The sequence below is a fragment of the Agelaius phoeniceus genome, chromosome 24 (genome assembly GCF_051311805.1).
Source record: "Agelaius phoeniceus isolate bAgePho1 chromosome 24, bAgePho1.hap1, whole genome shotgun sequence".
In the NCBI taxonomy this organism is placed as follows: domain Eukaryota; kingdom Metazoa; phylum Chordata; class Aves; order Passeriformes; family Icteridae; genus Agelaius; species Agelaius phoeniceus.
Window position 1 is genome coordinate 8,078,802 of NC_135288.1, and position 15,340 is coordinate 8,094,141.

At 59.7% G+C, this 15,340-nt stretch overlaps 1 protein-coding gene across 8 annotated transcripts in view; it reads left to right on the plus strand.

Annotated features, from left to right (window-relative positions):
* The window catches only part of AGRN (agrin), a 73,406-nt gene that overhangs the window by 14,088 nt on the left and 43,978 nt on the right, over positions 1-15,340 (plus strand). For 4 of the 8 annotated variants that reach the window (XM_077190424.1, XM_077190425.1, XM_077190427.1 and 1 more), the window contains exon 3: positions 6,685-6,705. The exons of 2 other annotated variants lie outside the window; for them this stretch is intronic. In XM_077190424.1, coding sequence (XP_077046539.1) covers positions 6,685-6,705 — 21 coding nt within the window. Of the gene's footprint in view, positions 1-6,684; positions 6,706-13,038; positions 14,884-15,340 lie in introns of those variants that run through there. 2 more of the 8 variants (XM_077190429.1, XM_077190431.1) reach the window with 1 other exon arrangement.

Here is a 15,340-nt window from a genome sequence, read left to right on the forward strand (position 1 = left end):
GGAATTCTGGAAAATGTTGGATCCCATTATCCTGGGAATTCTGGAAAATGCAGGCTCCTCAGTGGGCAGGGGGAGGCAGAGCTGCAGGATTGCTGCTGGCATCAGGAGGGGCTGGGGTGGGCAGGCTGATGGGGGGGATGCAGGATGCTGTTTTGGGGTCTCCATGAACCAATTCCAAGGGAATTTGCTCCGGAGGTGAATCCTGGGAAGGGAGGCAGCTGCCCTACACGGGACTCTGGCAGTGGCGATTCTCCAAAGGGGAAGGGAATGAATTTTAATGGAATCTTGAAAGAGTTTAAATTTTCATGTTCCCGTCAATTATTCAGCGCGGCGGAAAAGTGACTTTAAAGCAGCAAAGGAACAGGAGAGGCCAGTGGGACTCCTGGGGGGAGCTGGCATTTGGGGACACTGCAGGGAAATGGGGACACTCAAAGGCTCTGCTGCTGGGGAGGAGGGAGGTTGGGATGCATTGCCTGGGGCAGGGGTAAGGGGCTGGGGCTGTGCTGGGAATGTGGGCGCAGAATTCCCGCCGGGAGCTGCTCCTGCCCGGTTTTGGCATCACCAGATCTGTGCCAGCAGCAGGAGGGATTGGGGGTCTCCGTGCTGGAATGGTGGGGACAGGGATGAATCCTGGCCTGGGACATCGTTCCCAGTTCCTGACCTGGGAGGGGTTTTTAGGGATCCTGGAGCCCAAGGGCTGGGAATGTGGGCTGGGAATGTGGGCCCACAGAATTCCCTGGGAATTCTGAATTCCCTGACCCAGGAGGGATCTGGGGGTGTCCGTGCTGGAATGGTGGAGCAGGGATCCATCCTGGATCCATTCCCAGTTCCTGACCTGCGAAGGGAAGGGGTTTTTAGGGATCCTGGAGCCCTCCCGTGCCCGTGGCACAGCCTTTCCTCAGGCTGGCTCGTGTCCCCATCGTGTCCCCATCTGTGTGCAGGGCTGTGCCTGTCCCTGTGTCCCCATCCTCTCCCCATGTCCCCATCTGTGTGCAGGGCTGTGCCTGTGTCCCCATCCTGTCCCTGTGTCCCCATCCTGTCCCTGTGTCCCCATCTGTGTGCAAGGCTCTGGCTGTCCCTGTGTCCCCATCTGTGTGCAGGGCTGTCCCTGTGTCCCCATCGTGTCCCCATCTGTGTGCAGGGCTGTCCCCAGCAGGCTGCTGTGGCCTTGCCTCCCTGCGTGGGTGCCCCAGCCCTGCTCGGGGGGCTCGGCAGCACAAGCAGGGCTTTGATTGCTCTGCTGGGAGCTGCCAGCCCTGGCTGCCTGCCCAGAAACCAGCGCCAGGCTCCAACACAGGCGCCCTTTGTGCTGCCAGCGCCGGGGGCTGCGCTGGGGACAGGGACAGGGACACCCCCGGAGGAGCCCCACAGCCCTGCTGGCCCCCCTTGTGCTGCTCCCACCAAAACCAGGGGGCTGCAGCTCCTCCTTTGAGCCACCATTGCTGTCCCCACCCAGGGCTGGTGGCAGGCATGGTGTCCCCAGCAAAGGGGACAACAGGTGAGGACATGGGGACACAGGGACAGGCACAGCCCTGCACACAGATGGGGACACAGGGACAGGCACAGCCCTGCACACAGATGGGGACAGGATGGGGACACAGGGACAGGCACAGCCCTGCACACAGATGGGGACACAGGGACAGGCACAGCCCCGCACACAGATGGGGACAGGATGGGGACACAGGGACAGGCACAGCCCCACACACAGATGGGGACACTTCTGGTGGGGTTTGGGATGCAGGGAGCTGCTTCCTGGGATTTTCTGTCTGTGCTCAGACCCCTCAGCAGGGCTGGGCATGGACCCAGAGCTGGGGACTGCAGGGTGGCTCTGCTCTGCTCCCTGAGGGAGGAGGGATCAAATCCAGCACTGGTGGGGCGAGGTGTGGAGAGATCCGTGCCGTAAATTGGGGATTCTGCGGTGGTTTCGTGGGGGGCAGTGGGAATTCAGCCCGAGAACAAGGAGGTGATTTAGGGAGCAGGTGGAAAATCACACCTGGCCTGGGAACCTTGTGCAGCACAGGGCAGGATTGGCCCTGGGTGCCGCGGGGCCTTGGGAAGAGCTTGGATCCCATCCAGGCCCCAGGAAACTCCGAATCCTGTCTTGCTTTGGGTCCCCCTGCTCTGAGCCCGGTCCCTGCCAGGACCTGCCTGCTCTGAGTGCTTGGATGCAGCCCTGTGACCCCAGGAGAAACCCTGGAACCCAGGCATGGGCCAGGGATGCCTGGAGCTGCTGCCACGTCCCTGGAGAGCCCTGGGCTGCGGGGAAGGAGCTCCTGAGGAAAGAGCTCATGGGAGGGAGCTCCTGGAGTGTCCCAGACTTTGGGATGGAGCTCCTGCCGTGTCCCGTGCCTGTTTTCCCCCTCTGGAAGCCAGGAGGGTGCCAGGGCCTGAGCTCTGAGCCCATTTCACGGCTCATTTGGCCCTGCTGAGGCAGGAAAGTGGGATTTAGGCGGAGTTTTTCCAGCCTAATCTGCCGGGGTGGTTTCAGATCCCTCAGCCTGCTGCCAGCCCCGGCTGAATAAACTTCCCCTGCCTTCCACCCCAAACGTTTGTGCAGCACAAGCTCTGCCTTGAGGGGTTGTTTTTTCCCCTTGTCCCGCTCCTTCCGAGTGTTTTTGGTGGTGGTGGCAGAGAGGGGAAACCTCAAATCCTCCCGAAGCAATTACTGCTAATGAGACACTTCCTACACATCTGGTTTCAATCCTGGCAGCCTTTCGGGGACTTGCAGAGCTGGGGAAGGGAGGAAGGTGGGGCAGTGCCGGCCTCTTCCTCTCCCCCTGTCCTGATGTGGCTCTGGGGCTGCTCCTGAGCTCCCATCCTGATTCTGGGGATGCTCCTGAGCTCCCATCCCATCTCCCTGTCCCAAAATCTCCTCTCCCAATCCCAAAATCCCAGCTCTGCAGAGAGGCAGGGTCGGTGTTTGGTGCTGATGTGCTGTAACGTGCCTAATTAGTGCCTAATTAACAAAAGCGTGCCCTCAGACTTCAGAAAATTCCTCAATCCCTTGCCAGGCTCGAGGGAAAGGGAGGAACCCTCAGAGGGATTGCGAGATGAAGCTGCTGGAGCTGTTTGTGCCTGTCCTGATTTTTTGGCAGCCGCTTGTGCTGGCTCCGGGCACTGCCAGGTGCCCAATGCCATTCCCTGGAGGCAGCAGCTGCTTCCCCTCCTGGGCATCATTCGGAGTAGGGCGATTTCCAAGTCCAGGAGGAGGAGGAGGAGAATGGCTACCAGGAAGAAGCAGATTGAGAGGAGGAGTCGAGCAGATCCCAGGGGTTGGATCTGCACTCGTATGGGGATGGTTTTTCTGAGTCAGGGGTTATTTGGGCGAGTCAAGACTTTAGTGAAGTCAGGAGGATGCTTAGGGTTAGCCATAGGATTAGTATGAATAAGATTGCATTTATTACTCTTCTCTGGAGTTAAAGCAGATTCTAAGGATTGGAAGTCGATTGTAATGAATGTACTGGAAGAGTTAGAGCCTCATCAGTAGATGGAAATGTAGAGGAATAATCATCAACGTCATGAAGTGTCAGTATCAGGTGGCTGCTCCAAATCCAGAGCGGTGGCTGGAGGTGTCCTGACCTTCCCAGCCCCTTGTGCTGGCTCTGGGCGCTGCCAGCTGCCCAATCCCATGAGAGTCACCATGAGAGTCACCATGAGAGTCACCGTGACAGTAACCATGAGAGTCACCGTGACAGTCACCATGAGAGTCACCATGACAGTCACCGTGACAGTCACCGTGACAGTCACCATGACAGTCACCATGACAGTCACCGTGACAGTAACCATGAGAGTCACCGTGACAGTCACCGTGACAGTCACCATGAGAGTCACCGTGACAGTAACCATGAGAGTCACCGTGACAGTCACCGTGACAGTCACCGTGACAGTCACCGTGAGAGTCACCATGAGAGTCACCGTGACAGTCACCGTGACAGTCACCGTGACAGTCACCATGACAGTCACCATGACAGTAACCATGAGAGTCACCATGACAGTCACCATGACAGTAACCATGAGAGTCACCGTGACAGTCACCGTGACAGTCACCATGAGAGTCACCGTGACAGTAACCATGAGAGTCACCGTGACAGTAACCATGACAGTCACCGTGACAGTCACCGTGACAGTCACCGTGAGAGTCACCATGAGAGTCACCGTGACAGTCACCGTGACAGTCACCGTGACAGTCACTGTGAGAGTCACCATGAGAGTCACCGTGACAGTCACCGTGACAGTAACCATGACAGTCACCGTGACAGTCACCATGACAGTCACCGTGACAGTCACCGTGAGAGTCACCATGAGAGTCACCGTGACAGTCACCGTGACAGTCACCGTGACAGTCACCATGACAGTCACCATGAGAGTCACCATGACAGTCACCATGACAGTCACCGTGACAGTCACCGTGCCCTGCCCGTGGCTGGGCTGAGGCCGCTTCCAGAGCCTCCTCTCCAGGCTGGCATCTCCGTGCAGGCTTTCCCAGAGCAGCTTTGCCCGGCTGAGCTTTGCCCCCGGCAGTGACTCAGGAGCAGCCCCAGGCTGGCTCGGCCAGGCCACACGTGGCTTCCCAGCAGTGCCACTGAGTCAAAGGCACGTCCTGGGTGCCTCGGGAGGGAAGGGACGGGCGGGGAAGGGCTTTGTGCCCCATCCATGGCCCAGCACCCTCGTGCCCCCTCCCCAGGGCTGCTCCCTGTGCCCAGGGAGGCTGTGATGGTGCTCACAGGGGTTCTTGGGGTGGGGGACAGACGAGGATCTGACTCCATGGTTCACAAGGCTGACTTATTATTTTATGATATATATTACATTAAAACTATACCAAAAGAATAGAAGAAAGGGTTTCACCAGAAGGCTGGCTAAGAATAGAATAGCAAAGAATGATAACAAAGTTTTATGGCTCAGCTCTCTGTCCGAGCCAGCTGGGCTGTGATTGGCCATTAATGAGAAACATCCACATGAGCCCAATCCCAGCTCCACCTGTTGCATTCCACAGCAGCAGATAACCATTGTTTGCATTTTGTTCCTGAGGCCTCTCAGCTCCTCAGGAGGAAAAATCCTAAGGAAAGGATTTTTCATAAAAGATGTCTGCGACAGGAAACTTCCCCCTGGCCTTGGCACAGGGCCTCCCGCCCTCTTTCAGGTTTGGATTTATTTAACCTGGGCCAAAACAAACTTCTCTGCCTCTCTCCTCGCTGTTCACAGCTGCCCCACGGAGCTGCAGCTCCAGCAGGGGAAAATCAAAACTCCAGGGGAATTTTGCAGGGGTTGAAAGGAGAGGCAGGCTGGGCTCAATGGCACTCTTGTTCTGGAAATCAGAGGGGGATGTGGGAGCCCTGCTGGGCTGGGGGGGCTCTGGATGGGAATTGTGTGGGAAGGGGTTGGGATGTCTGTCTGGAGCTCTGGGTGGATGTGGCCGAGCACAGGAATTGTCTGGAGTCATCCATGGGGTCAAGTGTCCAGTCTGGCTTGTGGTCAAGTGTCCAGTGTGGCTGTGGGGTCTCCCAGGGGACAGGGGCCGTGGGGAGGGCAGGAATTGTGTGGGAAGGGGCTGGGATGTCTGTCTGGAGCTGTGGGTGAGCACAGGAATGGTCTGGTGGCCCCAGGAGTGACCCTTGGCTCGTGGTCAAGTGTCCAGCATGGCCGAGGGGCACCCAAGGCCCTTTTAACCCTTGTGGGGCCGCGTTCCCTGCCCTGAGGCAGCCCCAGCAGCTCTCCTGACCCTTTTCCCCATCTCCCCATTTCCCCCTCTCTCCGGGTGCTCTCCCACCCTGAGGGCAGGTTTGGGGTTTGTCCCTCCCGTCCCCTCCCGGTGCTCAGAGCTGCAGTTCCCATTCCCTGGGGAAGCTCTGGGGGCTCCTGGCCAGGCAGCCCCGTCTCCCCCCTGCCCTGACTCCCCTGGATCCCGGGGAGGACATTCCCAGCTGCTCACACCGGGAGGTGGCACTGACGCTTTGTCACCAGCACCGAGCCCTGGGGCCACCGCAGCCCAGGGGGACGGGGCTGGGGGAGTTTGGGAATGCCCAGGAATGGGGCTGTGTGCCCCTGGCACTGCTCCTCCCTGCTGGCCTTGGGCCCGTGTCCCGTGTCACCTGTCCCGTGTCATTGTCCCGTGTCACCTGTCCCGTGTCATTGTCCCGTGTCACCTGTCACCTGTCCCGGGCACATCCGGGCTGCCCTCAGGGGTGTGGTGGCGTGCCAGGGGACACCAGGGAGTGCCAGGGGTGGTGGCAGCAGCTCCTGTGCCAGGCACAGCTCCTGGCGCGTGGCCCTGATGTGGCACCGGGCACTGTGCCACTGTCCCCGAGGTGACAGACAGAGCTGACACCCCCCAGCAAACAGGAATGTCCCCAAAACCCCCAGCAGCCAGCCCTGCTGTCCCCTCCCTGTGTCCCTGGTGTCCCCTGGGGACAGTTCCTCCTTGTCAGGGTTAATGTCCCCAAAACCCCCAGCAGCCAGCCCTGCTGTCCCCTCCCTGTGTCCCTGGTGTCCCCTGAGATGCCACCACAGCTCCCATGAGCTGTGGGACATTTCCCTGCTGTCCCCTCCTTGTCCCCCTGGGGACAGTTCCTCCCTAGCAGGTGGCAGAGGGGGCTTGGGGAGGAGGAAAGCTTGGGGGCTGCTCCTGTTTTTCCTGCTTCTAACCTGATTTCTTCTCTCCTTTTTCTCCTCCTCTGCTTTCTAAAGAACATAGGAAGCTTCTGGCCGGTAAGTGGTGGGGCTGTCACACCAAAAAAACCCAAAAAACCCCAAAATTGCCATTTTCTCCATCCACCATCAGCCTGGCTGGCTTAGTCCCTGTCATCCTCATCCCTTGGGATGTGCTGGAGCAATGGGAGCTCCTCACCTCGTCTCCATCTTCCTCTCCATCCTCGTGCTCACCTCATCTTCCTCTCCATCCTCAGCCTCTCACCTCCACCAGCGGCCTGGGAGGGCGGGCAGGGCTCTCTGGGCTGGCACTGGGGCAAACTGGGAGCACTGGGCTGCTCAGGGTGGGGGGGTTGGGGCATTGCTCAGATCCAGGGAATTCTGGCTGAGCTGGGGAGCTCCAGGTGTGCAGGAATTCCTTGGGAAATTTTAGGGAAAAGGAAAGAGAAGCAGGGATGTGTTTAAGCTGGAGGAGGGAGGGTTTAGATTCGATAGAATGAATAGAATAAATTTAACAGTGAGGGTGGTAAACGCTGGCACTGGTGCCCAGAGGAGCTGGCACAATCCTGGAAGTGCCCAGGGCCAGGCTGGACAAGGTTTGGCTGCCAAAGGAGCTGAGAAGGTTTTGAAACAGGGGTGCCCCAGGTTTGGGGCTGGAACTGCTCCTCTTCCTACTTCTGTGCTCACCCCAGAACTTTGGGATCATTTTTTGGAGTGGGGTGGGACAAAGCTGTGCCAGCTCTGCCCTCGGGTGCCAAAGGAGCTGAGGAGAAGGGATTGAACCAGGACTGCCCCAAATTTGGGGCTAGAGCTGCTCCTCTTCCCTTCTCTGCTCACCCCAGGACTTTTGGGCCCACTGCCAGCCCAAAGCAGATTTTGGGGTGGTGTGGGTGGGACGAGGCTGTGCCAGCTCAGCTGCCCCTCGTTGCCAGGGGATGGAAGCAGCCCCAGCTGCGGGGGGAGCTGGATAAAGCCGCGTTTCCTCCCTGATCCCGGCGGGAGCGATCCCGAGGGCTGGGAACGAGCCCCGCTGCCCGGGGGGGACACGGGGACACCGAGCCCGGGGTGGCTGCGGGAGGAGCCCGGGGACGGTTCCCGAGCCCACAGCATCCTCTGCTGGCTGCTGCTCCCCGCGGATCCCGGGTGCTTCCCGAGGCGTTCCTGTGCCAGGGCTGCGGCTGGGGCCGGGGCTGGCTGCTCCTGCCTCTCCCGGAGCCGCTGGAAAAGGGGCTGGGGTGCTGGCAGTGCCCTGGCTGTGCTCCGTGCAGCCCTCGAACCCCTCCGGGTGCGATGGGCAACTGATGGAAGGGTCCCGTGTGTCCCCTGTGCGTCCCCTGTGCGTCCCCTGCGTGTCCCCTCCTGTGCGCGGGTCTCTGGAGCTGCTCCGGGCTATGCCCCGCTCCTTCTGGAGCTCCTGGAGGCGGGACGGGCTCGGGCAGGGCCGGAGAGGCTGGGTCGGGGCAGGAGAGGCTGGGTAGGGGCAGGAGAGGCTGGATCAGGGCAGGAGAGGCTGGATCAGGGCAGCAGGAGAAGCTCGCTAAGGGCAGCAGGAGAGGCTCGGTAAGGTCAGGACAGGCTCGCTAAGGGCAGCAGGAGAGGCTCGGTAAGGTCAGGACAGGCTCGCTAAGGGCAGCAGGAGAGGCTCGGTAAGGTCAGGACAGGCTCGGTAAAGCCAGGAGAGGCTCGGTAAAGTCAGGACAGGCTCGGTAAAGTCAGGACAGGCTCGGTAAAGTCAGGACAGGCTCTATAAAGCCAGGACAGTCTCGCTAAGGGCAGCAGGTGGCGGTGCGGGCCCGCTCAGGAGCGCAGTTTCCCCTCCGGGCGGTGCCGGGCTCCGCTCTCCGAGCATCGCGGCGGGACAGGGGACAGGGGACGGCAGCATCGGGAGGTGTCCCCGGCACCGCCCTGCTCTGTCCTGGCTGCTGTTGGGCACAGGGGACACGCTCGGGGCATTGTCCCCATCCCTGCCCTGCCCCTCCCCTGGCCGCTGTCCCCAGCGCCTCTCCCGCTGTCCCTGCCGAGGCTGTGACATCCCAGATTTGCTGCCTTGCTCAGGAAAAGCCTCTGGAGCTGCGGTTCCAGCCGGGAACGGGGTCCCGGCTCCGTGTGAGCTCGGCTTGGGGAGGGCTGGGGTGAGGGGATGCTCCGAGCCCCTGGAACAGCAGGAATTGCAGGAATTGTGTGCCTTTGGCTCGAGGCGCTTCCCCAGGTTCCCTCTGGGACGGCGTTTTGTCCTTCCAGGCCCTCCGAGCTCTGTGTGTGAACTCCGTGCGATTTCTCTGGGTTTAGGGGCGAGGCAGCCCCGATGCTGGGGGGGTTTGTGGGGTCCCTGGGCTGTGACAGCACAGGGAGAGCAGGGAGGGCTCTGCTGGGCTGGGAGAGGAGCACCTGGATCCGTTCGGGAGCTTCTTCCTCCCTTTTCCAGGGATTTTCCATCCCTGAGCCCACCCGTGTGGCGCAGTCTTGGATTTGCTTGGACAAAGTTCTTCAGTGGGGGGAAAAAATTCCCTTTTTCAGAAGGGGCAGCCTTTATCCAGCACTCCAGGAGGGGCAGCCTTTATCGGGAATGTGTTTTGGGAATGTTTCATGGGGAAAATTCCCTTTTTTCAGAAGGGGCAGCGTTTATCCAGCACTCCAGGAGGGGCAGCGTTTATTTGGAATGTTCCATGGGGAAAATCCCGTTTTTCAGACGAGGCAGCGTTTATCGGGAATGTGTTTTGGGAATGTTTCGTGGGGAAAATTCCCTTTTTCTGGAGTGGCAGCGCTTACCCAGCGCTCTGGGAGCGGTGGCGTTTATTGGGAGCGCGTTTTGGGAATGTTTCCTGGGAATGGTGTGAATTACCGGCCCCACCCCTCCCCGCACACGCCAGCCCCGTCTCCCGCCCCCGCTCGCTCCTCTCCCGCCGAGAGCCTCTAAAAGCTCTTTATTCCTCTAAAAGCTCTTTATTCCTCTAAAAGCTCTTTATTCCTCTAAAAGCTCTTTATTCCTCTAAAAGCTCTTTATTCCTTTAAAAGCTCTTTATTTCCAGGCGCTGCTCAGCGGGGAGTCAAGCTGGGTCCTGCCAAGTGTTAAATGAAATAATTAAAATCCCCGCTTTCCCCCCTCCTCGCCCAGCTCCTCTCTCCGGTAATTAGCCGGGGGAAAATGCGGGAGGCGATGGGGAAAGGGAGAAGGAGCGAGCGCCTTTCGCAGGCTCCCTCCTCCTCCTCCTCCTCCTCCTCCTCCTCCTCCTCCTGCTGGCCTCGGGGAGGAAGCGCTGAGCGCTCGGCAGGCTCTGGGTGCTGTCAGATAAATCCCAATTAGCTCCCTGCCAAACAGGATTAGCGGGAAGGCAGCCAGGTGGGGAATCAGCCTGGCAACAGCAGGAGCTGCGCCTCGGAGGGCGTGACTGACAGCTGTCAATCATCCCCCCGAGCAGCAGATCGGGTTTTTTGGGAGCTGGGAGAAACGGGAAGGAATTTAAGCTCAAGCTCAGGCTGCTGCTCCCATAGAGCAGCATATATATTCTATCTATATATATATATATTCTATATATATTCTCTATATAATAGAATATATATATATATTCTATTTTATATAGAACGTATATATAATATATAATAGTATATTATATATTATATAGATATATACTATATATTAGAGATAATATATATTGTAGATATGCAATAATATTGTATATATATACAATAATATTATAATAATACAATAATATATACAATAATATTATATATCTATAGTATTCTATATGATATAGAATATGACATATTCTTTATATTTTATTATATATATTCTGTATATAATAGAATATATAGAATATATACTCCTGGCAGGTCAGGAGCCAAAGGTGACTTTTAGATCCTTTTTTTTTTTTGCTTTTATGGCTTTTTTTTTTTTTTTGCTTCTATGCCTATTTTGGCTTTTATGGCCATTTTGGCCTTTTTTTGTTGTTGTTTGTTTGGGGTTTTTTGTTGTTTTTTTTTGTTTCATTTTGTTTTTGTTTTGCCTTTTTGCTCTTTTTATTTTTTGCTTTTCCGGCCTTTTTTGCTTGGCCATCTCTTGCTGGGTTCTCCTTCCTGGCCCCTCATTCCCAAAGTGTCCCTGGCTGGCCAAGGGAGCAGGTGGCACCTGGGGTGTCCCTGCTGTCACTGTCACCAGAGGGGTGGCAGCTCTGGGCACAGGGACACCGACGGACCCCACTGGGGTCACAGCAGGGCAGAGGGAGCCTGGGAGTGTCAGATCCCATCCCAGATTCCTGGTGTTGGGGTTTCCCGGCAGGATCAGGAGCCAGCGTGGCCGCGCTGGGGCTGGGGACACAAAAGCTGCCCCTGAAAGCGGCCCCGCGGTGGCTGCAGGGGACAGGGAGGGCCGGGGCTGATTTGCATGTGAAAACAGCACGGGGAGGAGGCAGAGCTCGATCCCCTCCGGGAATTGTTCACAGCCAAGCCTGGGCCCTACCCTGGATTGCTGGGCTGGCTCTGGAACCTGCCCTGGGGAGGGGCCAGGGATGGGCACAGAGTGGGCAGGAATTGGGCACCTGTGGCACAGGAAGGGTGGAGGGGCTGGGATGGGAAGGATGGAAGGGGAAAACATGGGAAGGATGCAGGAACAGGAGAAGGATGCAGGAGCTGGGATGGGAAGGGCTGGGGAGCGGGGACAGGAATGATGGAGGAGCTGGGATGGGAAGGATGCAGGAACAGGAGAAGGATGCAGGAGAAGGCACTGAAGGATGCAGGAGCAGCAGAAGGATGCAGGGAGCACGGCAGGTTTCAAGAGGAGCAATCTCCTGGATGTGACTTGGGGTTTTTCCCCCTTTTTTCTGTGATTTTTTTTCTTGGATTTGCACCTCGGGACGCTCGCAGCCCTCGGAGAGGAGCAGGGGGGGTTTGTGGGGTGGCTGGGGGGCAATTTGTGCCCATCCCACAGGGAGCTGCTGTGGGATGGGCACAGCCCTGCCCTGCTCGGGGACCACCCAGTGTCCCCCAGGTGTCCCCGTGGGAGGATTCTCTCATCTCTGTGTCCCTGGGGCTGCAGGTGCATTGCCAAGGTGAGGGAGGGATTCTTGCAAGGGCTGGGAGCAGAACCTGCCCCTGGCAAAGGTTTTTGTCCCGAGCTGTTGCTTTTGGAGGAGCGGGGAGCAGGAATGCAGTGGGAGCAGAGCTTGTGAGCAGCTCCCAGAGCTGCCTCGATGGATCCCCAGCCCCCAGAGGGAGAGGGGGCAGCTCCCGGAGGCTGCAGGGGAAGCTGAGCTCCCCTCCCTGCTGCCGAGGGGCTCGGAGCAGCTGCTCTGCCCTCCCTCCCCACACCCCACGGTGTCCGTCTGTCCTGGGAGGGCTTGCAGGGTCCCTGCTGGTGCCGCTGGCTGCTGCCAGCCCCTCTGCAGCACCTCCTGCCCTGGTTTTGGGGATAACCCAGCCCCTGGTGTGGCACAGCCCAGGTTCTCTCTCGCCTTCCTCTTTTCCTCTCGAGGGGCTCTCCTGCAGCCCCCAGAGCTGCCCAGCTCCTCCCTGGTGGCTGGGCAATGACCCAGCGTGTCCTGGTGCCCTCAAAGTGCCGTTCCAGCCCGGGGAATTTGTGTTTTGCCGGGAATGCCCCCCTGGCAGGGCAGGGCGAGCTCCCGGGTTTGTGTTTGGGGCGGCAGCGATCCCTGCCCGGGGCTGTGGCAGCGCTCCCAGCCCATTGTTGGACCTTCACCTTCCTCTGGCTTCCACCCAGCCCTGCTGGTGGCACCTTCCCATCCCTGCGGGAAGCAGGAACAGCCGGGAGCCCGCAGCGATGGAGCAGTTCCATCCCTGCTCCTTTTTCCCGGCTGGTTTGGGGGAGTCGGTGCCGATAACGTCCCAAAAATCAATAACCGGGTTTTCCCTGCTGCTCTTTCGGGCTGGTTTCGGGCAGTCGGTGCCGGTAACACCCTAAAGCCAATGGCCGGGTTTTCCCTGCTGCTCTTTCGGGCTGGTTTCGGGCAGTCGGTGCCGGTAACACCCCAAAGCCAATGGCCGGGTTTTCCCTGCTGTTCCTTCGGGCTGGTTTCGGGCAGTCGGTGCCGGTAACACCCCAAAGCCAATGGCCGGGTTTTCCCTGCCGTCCCCGGGGCTCTCTCGGGGGCGATGCCGGCAGAGCTGCGAGCAGCCGGGGGGGCCGGGCCCCCTCCCACCCCTCCGTGCTCATCCCGGGGGTCCTGGGGAGGGTCCCCCGCCCTTCCCTGCGCTGCCCACGCCGTGCCCGGGTGGGGAGCGGCTCCTGCGCGACCCCCGCCGCCCCCGCTCTTTGTCTGCGCCGCGCCCCTGCGCCCCCGCTCCCCTTTGTTGGCTCGCCGGGCCCCCCCTCGCCGGGGTCGGGCCGAGGGGAGGGCGGAGGGAGGGAAGGGAAGGGAGGGGAGGGGAGGGGAGGGGAGGGATGCGGGGCGGGGGGAGCTCCGGGCTCGCTCCGCGCTGCCGCTCCCTTGTCTGATCCTGCGCGGCCCCATCCCCGCGCGGGGGGCGCACGGAGACCACCGGGATTAGGGATCCATCCTCCCTCCCATCCATCCTCCCTCCCATCCATCCTCCCTCCCATCCATCCTCCCTCCCATCCATCCTCCCTCCCTCGCAGCCGCTCCATGCCGCCGAGCCGCGCTCCGGCCGGGAGGCACCGGCATGTCCGAGCGGCGTCAGGCGGGCACTGAGCCGGGCAGCCGGGCCGAGCCGAGCCGAGCCGGGCCCCCGCGCGCCGGGCCGAGCCGCGGGCGGCTCCCGGAGAGCCGGGCTGGCCTGGGCAGGGAGCGGGGATGGAGCCGAGAGGAGCGCCTGCCTTGGGCTGAGCCGCAGCCCTGAATGCTCGGGCTGCTCCCGGAATCCTCGGGCTGATCCCGGAATCCTCGGGCTGATCCCGAATCTTGGCTGCTCCTGGAATCCTCGGGCTGATCCCGAATCTTGGCTGCTGCTCCTGGAATCCTTGGGCTGATCCCGAATCTTGGCTGCTCCCGGAATTTTGGGTTGCTCCCAGAACCCTTGGGCTGCTCCCGGAGTCCTTGGGCTGCTCCTGGAATTTTGAGTTTCTCCTGGAACCCTTGGGCTGATCCCGAATCTTGGCTGCTCCCAGAATCCTTGGACTGATCCTGGAATTCTGAGATTCTCCCGGAATCCTTGGGCTGCTCCTGGAATCCTTGCTGCTCTCAGAATCTTGGCCGATCCTGGAAATTTGGCTGCTCCCGGAATTTTGGGTTTCTCCCAGAATTTTGGGTTTCTCCCGGAATCTTGGCCGCTCCTGGCTGTGAGGACCTGCAGAGGGTCAGAGGCCGCCGGACGTGTCCTGGAGGAGCCGCTGGACAGCGAGGGAGCCCCGTGAGCCTGGGGTGAGACTGGCGTGGATCTGAGAGGATCCCAGAGATTGCCCTGGAGGATCTGAGAGGACATCCTGGAGAATCTGAGAGGTGATCCTGGAGGAGCTGAGAGGTTATCGTGGAGGATCTCAGCAGTTATCCTTGAGGATCCTAGAAGATATCCCAGAGGATCTCAGGGTTTATCCCAGAAGATACCCCAGAGGATCTCAGGGTTTATCCTGGAGGATCTGAAAGATCATCCCAGAGGATCTCAGGGGTTATCCTGGAGGATCTCAGCCATTATCCCAGACAACAGCAATATTGCCAAGCCTGGGAGCGTTCCTGTGCTGGCACTGTCCCTGTCCCAGCTCTGCTCCTGCTGTGACATTCCCACCATTCCCACCCCGGCGTGTCATTGTCCTGGTGGGCTCAGCCACGGATTTGGAGCCCTCTGCACCAGGATTTTGGTTTGCTTTCTGGGCATTTTGTTTTGCTTTCCAGTCGTTTTGGTTTGCTCTCTGCGAGCACCCGTGGATTGACACCTCGGGGGCTGCCTGAGTGTCCCCGTGCCTCCGGAGCTGTCCCCAGGCTGTCCCCAGGGCCGCGCCTCTGCCATGGCACCGCCGGGCACGGAGTCCTGAGGGTGCCCCCATCCTGCTGCCAGCCGAGATGGGAACCTCTGGGAAAACCTAAACTGCCAAACCCAGCCGGGGACAGAGGACAGGGATCCCTGAGAGCCTGGTGGTGCCTCCTGGGGTGTGAGAGCCCAGCATGACAGCGTGCCAGCACCCCATGGCGCCGGGAGCCCTGGAGCGGGACCGGCTGTACCAGCACAAGGTGTCCCTGGTGGTGAGGTATTTCATGATCCCCTGCAACATCTGCCTCATCCTGCTGGCCACCTCCACGCTGGGATTCGCTGTGCTGCTCTTCCTCAACAACTGTAGGTGTCCCTGAGGGGGCAGGATGGATCCCAGGGCCACCAGATGGGCTCCTCCCGGATGCCTTGGGGACAATCCCGGGATTGGGGCTGCCCTGGGGACAGTCCCAGGATTGGGGCTGCCCTGGGGACAGTCCCGGGATTTGGGCTCCCTGTCCCACTTTTGCCTGGCAGGGAAGAGGGAGCAGAGCTGTGAGGGCGGCTCTGCGTGGGCCAGGACAGCTCCTACCTGCTGCTGCTGCTGCTCCTGGCAGGCTCCATCCCAAATCCGGGTGGGGATCTGGGCATGGGGGATCTGGGAAGGGCTGGGGATGATCCAGGGGATGTGGGAATTTGGGAAGGGCTGGTGCAGGTGAGGATCAGGGGGATCTGAGGATTGAGAAAGGTTGATGCAGGTGACTGGGGGGATGTGAGGCTTTGGGAAGGGCTGCTGGGGGTGATGGTCAGGGGGATGTGAGGC